Source organism: Cyprinodon tularosa, unplaced genomic scaffold (genome assembly GCF_016077235.1).
Source record: "Cyprinodon tularosa strain WSP-4 unplaced genomic scaffold, ASM1607723v1 ctg1213, whole genome shotgun sequence".
Lineage (NCBI taxonomy): Eukaryota > Metazoa > Chordata > Actinopteri > Cyprinodontiformes > Cyprinodontidae > Cyprinodon > Cyprinodon tularosa.
In genome coordinates, this window is record NW_024038019.1 from 32,641 (window position 1) to 40,733 (window position 8,093).

At 40.0% G+C, this 8,093-nt stretch overlaps 1 protein-coding gene across 1 annotated transcript; it reads left to right on the forward strand.

The window, feature by feature from the left end:
* The first annotated feature begins 4,991 nt into the window (after nt 1-4,991).
* On the forward strand, nt 4,992-6,131 carry LOC119777106 (potassium voltage-gated channel subfamily C member 2-like). The gene has a single exon (XM_038275904.1). It carries the CDS (start codon nt 5,532-5,534, stop codon nt 6,114-6,116), a length of 585 nt encoding a protein of 194 aa, XP_038131832.1. The 5' UTR covers nt 4,992-5,531; the 3' UTR covers nt 6,117-6,131.
* Nucleotides 6,132-8,093: the final 1,962 nt, after the last annotated feature.

Consider the following 8,093-nt stretch of genomic DNA (forward strand, 5'->3'; position numbering starts at 1 on the left):
GTGAACTCATCCAAACAAACCTGTGGTTAGATGAGGAGACAGTTGTCAGACCAGGATGTGATATGTGTGTTGTTTTGATTTGTTTGCCTTTCATTCTCTCTCAAAGGGAAGTAAAAATAGCTTCACTTACTGATAGTGAAAGAGACAATCTCCCCTCATAAGCAGTATTTTTTTGTCGTTATATGAAGAGACAACTGAAATCGCAGAGGTTTTAAACAAAGCAGTGTCTTTTTGTTTCCTGGTTGCCTTCAGAGTCAGCAGGATTTGGGAGTCAGAGGAAAGCAGAAATCATGTGCCGTATCAGATGGGAAGCAAGCCGAAAGTGTGTGCTGAGCTTTTATTCTTCTGTTCTCTTGCTCAGTGAGGTTTCATTTTGATTGACTTGCAAAAATGATTCATCTTGACCGTTTTTTGTGTTGTTGTTGGTAGAACAGCTCAAGTTCAGTCAGAATGGTCAGAGAGGACTTGTGGATGTCAGTATTCAAGCCATGGCTTTTGGGTTTAGGTCTGGACTTTGACTAGACCATTTAGACATGTTTTCATCTAAAATTATCCATTAAAGGAACAGTTTTCTTGTATTACTGCGATTCCCTTTTCTTCCCATCATCTCACATCATAATGCTGCCACCACCATGGAACACAACAGTCAACACTAATCTTTAATAAAATCTTTAATAAAAACCTGTGTCTTCAGGATTTTCATATTATTACTGGTAAAACAAACTTTCAAACAAACAAACAAACAAACAAACAATCTTGTGTTATTAACGTTGTATAATGTGTTTTTGGAGGCATTGTTTTCCTATTTGATAACCATAGCAGATCCATTATGAAATTATCCTCTTCACTCCTAAAATAGCTTATGTTCAGTTATTTCAAGTAAAAATATTTCTATGGAAAAAAAACAAAGGCTGTGCTAATGGCCTTTATCTCCCTCTGAGACTCATCCCGTCGAGCAAAAGGCACTGAGAAGGACTTTCCATAGGACTTTCAGTCATTTTCCCCCTTTTTTAAGCCCTGCACCTCCTGATAAAGATCAGCAATCGGGCTGTTCTATTTTTAGTCGTGATATTATGGGGGGAGGAACGCAGGATGCTGCCTGCATCATTCAGAACACTGATGGCTGTTTATAGGGAAAAACTGTGCTGAACCTCTGGTGTCCCCGGTGCTCTGTGATAAATGGCCTTATTAGTAAAACATTTAAGGGTCTCAATATCATATGTTGAGTTTTTTTTTATTTTTTTTTTACCAGCTCTATCTTTATTTGAAACAAAAAAGTGTATAAATGAATGAATTTATCACCCATATTTTTTTTTTGGTCTGCAATGGAAAGCAGATTAATTCATTAGCTGAATCTGTTAATACAAATATAGGTTATGTGATTGTGTCCTTCTTCCAGATGGATCTTGTCTATAAGGGTAAAAAAGTGAAAGTTAGACCCAGTTTGCATTTCTTTGACACTGCTTATTAAAGGTGATTGTGTGGTTGCACCATTCACATTTGGATGTTGATGATTAATTACCTCCATGCAATCTTTCACATGCAATAAGAAATTGGGTCACTCAGCGGTTGCAGTTCAACAAACAGGTCTTACATCAGGGGATAATGATACATATGATTATAGGAAAATCACCCGCAGTGTCTCCTCACTGATTGAGCTGTGCTCCGATTCCCTAAAGATGTTCATTTTCCCTCCTCTCACACTGTGGTGGCTGTCAGACGATGGGCCTTCTGCTGATGGCAAAAACTGCCAGCAGATGACTGGGAATCAGATCGCCTGGCTGTCTCGCTGGTAGGAACCACCTGCTACTATCTATAGCAACAATTGAGGACTGATGATTCACATGCAGTTTGATGAAAAAACACCCAATTTCGAATTGGGTGTTTTTTTCCCTTTTTGTTTCTCCATCAAACCAGCCTGCACTGCATGGGGGGAAAAAAGCACAATCAGAATCAAGTTTATTGCCAAGTAAGTTTGCACTTACAAGGAATTTGACTCGGTGTTGATGGTGCAGAGAAATAAATATATATACAGAATACAGAATATATAGCTATATACAATATAAAACATACATTATACTATATAAGATGTATAGCATATAGGCATATATCATACACACAGTAGACTGCGTTAATGTAACGCAGGAGGTCTGGAGATGGTGTAGCTTCTAGGTCCTGAACGGGGGAGGGAGAGAGGCAATGTCAGTTTCATGGGGGTCTCTGGGCCTTGTTGAACCAAAAGGAAGTGACTGAAATTGTTTGTCGCTGGCGTGTGAGGGATCAGACCTCAACCTTTCCCTGCACGCCTCATAGTCCTGAAGGCGTGCAGATCCTGGAGAGATAGAAGATTGCAGCCAATCAACTTCTCTGCAGACTGGATGACAAGCTGCATTCTGCCCGTGTCCTCTGCGGTGGCACCAGCGTATCACATGATGATGGAGGAGGTGAGGATGGACTCAATGATGGAGGGGTAGAACTGCACCAACATTGTCCTTAGCAGTTTGATTTTTGTCAGCCAGCGCAGGAAGTACATCCTCTGCTTTTGTTGATCTTTAACAACAAAACCTGATTTTTTATTTTTTTTTTGCCAACATCAGGCCTGGTTAGACTCATTGACAGCAGCAGATCATAATGCAAAAAATTTTAGGACTCAATCCAACCCCCCATAAGAGTCATTATCCACAAACCGATTCAGATTGAAACACCTCTGAACTTTCAACAGCGTGGACATTTACTCCAAGAGCACAAGACTCATCCAGGAGGGCACAGAAGATCCCAAAACAACATCAGGCCTCTTTTGTCTCACTCATGGTTTGAGTTTGTTATTCAACCATAAGAAAAAATTAGATCTGAAACCAAAACCACAGCTGAGAAAAATACCGTTAAGACCTGTCTTAGACTGATGTTCCCAAAGAGTTTTTGAAGAATGTTATGTGGAGTAAAAGATGTTGTTACATCTGGTACTGGTCCCTATGTTAAGCTGATGTAATGGTGTATGTGTTTAGACCATTATAGCTTTTAGTTGTGATAGTTTGTTAATTTGGATTGTGCTTATATCCTGCTCCGTGCATTTCTGTTAAGTCCCTTCTGTTGGTGCTTTTTAAAAACTTTTTGTTTGTTATGTGTTTTTCCTGTGCCAGTTTTTCACATTTTTCTTGGTTCCCAAACTGCGCTGCAAACAGATGACGACTCTCGCCGGGTTTCCATGCCACTTGTGGCTCCTTTTCAATAAGCTCCTCTGATTCTTTCTCTCACTGCTGAATTCTACTGATTTTTGTTTGTGGTTTCTGTAAGTTTACAAATTGTCTCTTTAATTAAAACCTTGTCCTTCTGAGTTCGAATCTGCATTTTGGTTCCATTCACAAAACACATACATGCTACTGACTTTATTACCGCATGATGTGGTTGTATGTGGTTTGTTATTTTTATACAAATAACAAGTTATTTTTTCTAATGTGTGGAGTTTGAAATTTTATGGATGTGTAATACTGCATGTAACTGCTGTACATTTTAAAAAGATGTCCTGTTTATCTTACATAGATAAACATAGATTCATAGATAATATATTGTAGCATTCTACAGTTTTGACCATTTACAGAAATGCCTAATAACTGTTTTTTCATATTTGAAAGTAGCGGGTAGCCTTGCAGCAAGAAGGTTCCAGGTTCCCAGCCCAGGGCCTTTCTGCATGGAGTTTGCATGTTCTTTATGATGTATGGGGTCTCTCAGGGTACTCCAGCTTCCTCTCACAGTCCAAAAACATGACTGTTAGGTTAATTGGCTTCTCTAAATTCTCCTTAAGTGTGTGTGTGTGAATGGCTGTTTTTATGTTTTTCTCTGTGTTCCCCTGCGATGGACTATGGACCTGTCCAGGTTGTACACCACCTCTTGCCTGTAGACAGCTGGAGATAGGGACCAGCACCCCTTGCATGACAGAAAATGGATGGAAAATAATCTGAGCATTCTAAACACTAAGATAAAACAAAACACATAGCAATTTTAAAGGAATTGCACTGTGCTAACTGATGTGCCACTTAGATCTTGTTTTTGCCGTTCCATGTTCTCTGCAGAAAGCTCACGTCTAAGTTCAGTTATAAGTTATTTTTCACCCAAGGATTCGAATGAAAGCCAAGTTAGTCTTTTTTTTAATATTCTCCTCTAACCAAAGAACATTCTTCTGCAGATTCGGGATGTGTTCTATATAGGTTGTAGTAAATATGGCACTTCTCCATATACAGTAGGCCATTTTTAGAGAGCAAACCTCTTAGATGAAAAATAATTAACCAAAGAACTTAAGGATGACTTCTTATTTTGAGACAAAATACATTCTGTCCTACAGCATTTTTTAAAAAGCTAATTTCTTTCTATCCCACTTCTAAAGGTAACCAATAGATGACCCTTAAGACCTTCAGACTTCATTAAGTGTTGCACAAATACAGTTAGAAAAAAAAGTTAAGGCTGCATCATTGAGCCTTCCATGATCTAGTCCTTAATAATGAGATGTGACATTAGTATTTACATTGTAAGATGCATTTGATGCAAATTAAGACATACAAATGGAAAGTGGGAGTAAATGCAACATGAGGAACTGAAGGAAGAAAGGAATGTATTGTGAAGGGCATGACGATGAAAGGACGCAAGGAAGGAAAAAGACAAATAAGGGCAAAAGAAAAAAAATACAGTAATACAAGAGGCAATAAGGGAAAGAAGGAAGAAAAGGAGGGCAGGAGGGAAGGAAGGACAAAGTGAAAGGCATAAAAACACCACTGAGGGACAGAAAGACTGCATGACCTCACAGGATAAAGAAGAAAGGAAAAGTATTAGAAAAATGACAGAACTTTATTTATTTGTGGAAGAATTAAAGTCTCACGTCTTATTTTCAGTCTTAATCAAGAGAGTAAATGTTCAATGATTTTAAAAAATCTGTAAAACTCTGCTTAGTCTTTCAGTTTCTGTGTGGCACCCCAAGGCAAATCTAAGCCTAGTCTAACCAGCCTTTTTATGGCAGCAGGCTTGGTAAGATGAGTGTTGGTGTAGTAGCTGGTGGGCGGTGGTCTTGTCTGCAATTAAATGCATCTAGTCAGATCTTAACGCATCGTGGAGCTGAAGACCTGTTGATTCTGTTCATCCTTTATCGTTTTTTCAAACGAGAAACACGATTTTCTGTGGAAATTTCCCCATCAGGCGTTTCTGCTGAGACTGGCTCAGAAGAAGAAGGGCGCGGATCGGATTCTCTGGAAAACAATCACGTGAGGGAGCGCAAACAGAGAAGAAGGAACGAATTAGTTTTCAGACAGCCTCTAATGATGCCGTCATCGATTTCAGAGAGGAGTTGCGTTCCTCTTTTTTAGGCGGCGTGCCGGGCGCTGAGCGGCTGTGCGTCTTGGAGAGGGCAGGGAGACGCGCAGCATCAGCACCAACATCAGCAGCTCCTCACAGTCTGCCCGGGTTCGGATCATCCACACACACCGACCACCTCCATCTCTGCGTCTCTCCCTAAGATCCCATCAAGTCATGTCTGAAACAGAGCGATGGGCAAGTTCGACGACAACGAGAGGATAATCCTCAACGTCGGGGGCACCAGGCACGAAACCTACAAAAGCACCCTAAAGACCCTGCCGGGGACCCGACTGGCCCTCCTCGCCTCCGATTCGGACATCGACTCCGTCCTGGATCAGCTGCAACAAGTCCCCGGCTTCATCGAGTACAACGCGAGGACCAACGAGTACTTTTTCGACCGCCACCCAGGCGTCTTCGCCTACGTGCTCAACTACTACCGCACCGGGAAGCTCCACTGCCCGGCGGACGTGTGCGGACCGCTGTTCGAAGAGGAGCTCTCTTTCTGGGGCATAGATGAGACGGATGTGGAGCCCTGCTGCTGGATGACCTACCGGCAGCACCGGGACGCGGAGGAGGCGTTGGACGTATTCGAGCTCAACGTGGACAACGGGGAGGAGGACGACGAGATTGGGAAGAGGCTGGGGATCGAGGACCTGGCCGCGGAGGGGAATGTCAGCCTGTGGAGGAAGTGGCAGCCTGTGATCTGGAACCTGTTCGAGGATCCCTATTCATCCAGGGCGGCGCGGGTAAGGGCGCACCGCCGCGTAATAGTCTAATCTTTATTTTTAATTCCTGCAGAAAAAAAACTTTTGTTTACTTTGAAAAAGAGCCTTTAAAATGTTTGCATATTCTAATTTAACAAATCATTTCCCTTATTTGAATAAGCAATCTGGGTGCCACAGTGCCGGAGTGAATATTTAAAGGACAGCACATGTGCCAAACGCGTGCAGGAACTCCACACTTGTTGATCATTTTCATTTCAGCACTTTGCGTGGACGCGTAGGCCGCTCGGCTTTATAAAGCCCGTATTTGCTTATAGCAGCTCTCAAAAGTTCATATATATATATATATATATATATATATATATATATATATATATATATATATGTCATATCTTCATTAACTCCCACTGAAGCGCAAAAACGCACAGAGGCGATCCAAGATGGATGCGGCCGAAGGCGGTGTTCGATTTATAAAGCTCACTTCCAGGTAAACGTTTCAAAAAGAGTGTATTAAAATGTAATTTCTTAAAATAACCCCATTTATAAGAAGGAAAACTAATACAATAAAAAGCATTTCAGCCATTTAGCCACCAGCTTAAAAAAACAAAACACATCAGGCAAAAATAAACAGAATTTCTGGAAATAATTTTAGTTATAATCCTATCTAACTAAGCATGACCTTCATGAAAAAAGTACCACCTTTATTTTTAAAAGAAAGCCGAATAACCAGTACTAGATGGAAAGTTCCCTTTTCATTTCCATCTGATTACTCCATAGTTTGTTCTATCAAAACCTCAAATATGAGCAGCTAATCAAAATTATTAAAGATAGTTATTGATATCCTGAGTGGGTTACAAAGCATTTCTATGGTTCTTGTTCTTTGATTTGTTTCTATTCATTCTTCTATATTTGTTTACAGCTAATAGAAAACAATAACCTTAAAGGTACAGTGGAGGATGTTCTTTTTCCAGGTGGATCATCAAAATAATTGGTCCTCCTAATTGTTTATCATTCTGGTGATATGTTTATGTAAGGCCGTCCTACATGCTTGTCTCCATTTTCACTTACCTTTGGTGAGTCTGACATAGTGGAAACATTTCAAATCTTCTTTTGGAAAGTAAGCAAACTGCAACTTTTACACAGAGTGTGCACGAGGAGAAATGGGTTTGTGCATGCTCTCGCACGAGTTTTAATAGACGTTCCCTCTCGGGAGCAGGCACATGGTTGTGCATGTGCATTTATTATTTTTTTTAGGCAAAGTCTTTTCAAAAATTCACGAAAATCCTCCACTATACCTTTAATAATTTCTTCAGAAAATTTAAACCTCCCTTAGGTCTAATACATTTTTTTTGTGCTCCATATTAAATTCTCTGAATAAACTTTTTAGGGCATTTTTTTCATGGGACATTTGTCCAGGTGATAGTGACCACCTAAATCCAAAAAGTTAATTTCAAAAAGTATTCACAGAGAGCTGTGCTTAAACTAATTGATGGAAAGGAATGGAGCTAGAAAAATTTGTAAAGCGAAACAAATCGAAATGTTTGTGGGAGATTCACAGGTTGGAGAATGGGAGTTTGTGTTTTAAAAAGCATTTCTATAACCTTACCTCCTCAAAATTCATAGACACTGATTTAGTTTCAACAGGACTAAATATTTACAAACTGCAATGAAAAACTTTTAAAATACTCACGTTAGTATAACAGAATTTAATAAAAAAACAAAAAAAACAATTATAATTTATTTTGAATTTTAAACTTTTAAACTGTCTTTACCATTGCAATGTTAGGGAGGATCTGGGAAGTTAAAGGAATAGTACACCCAAAACATGATTAGCCTTCATTTTCTACTCACCCCCATGCTGAACAACACTCTGGAGTACTTTTTTGATATCTCAAATGCATCTGGAGATCTGGGAGGCTTCTTGCTGTCTGCTGACATTCAAATAATGGAGGTCCATGGCGCCCAAGACAGAAAGGTCCATAAAAGTCCACAAAATACGTGTCAATATTCCTCCATACTGCTCGCCCAATG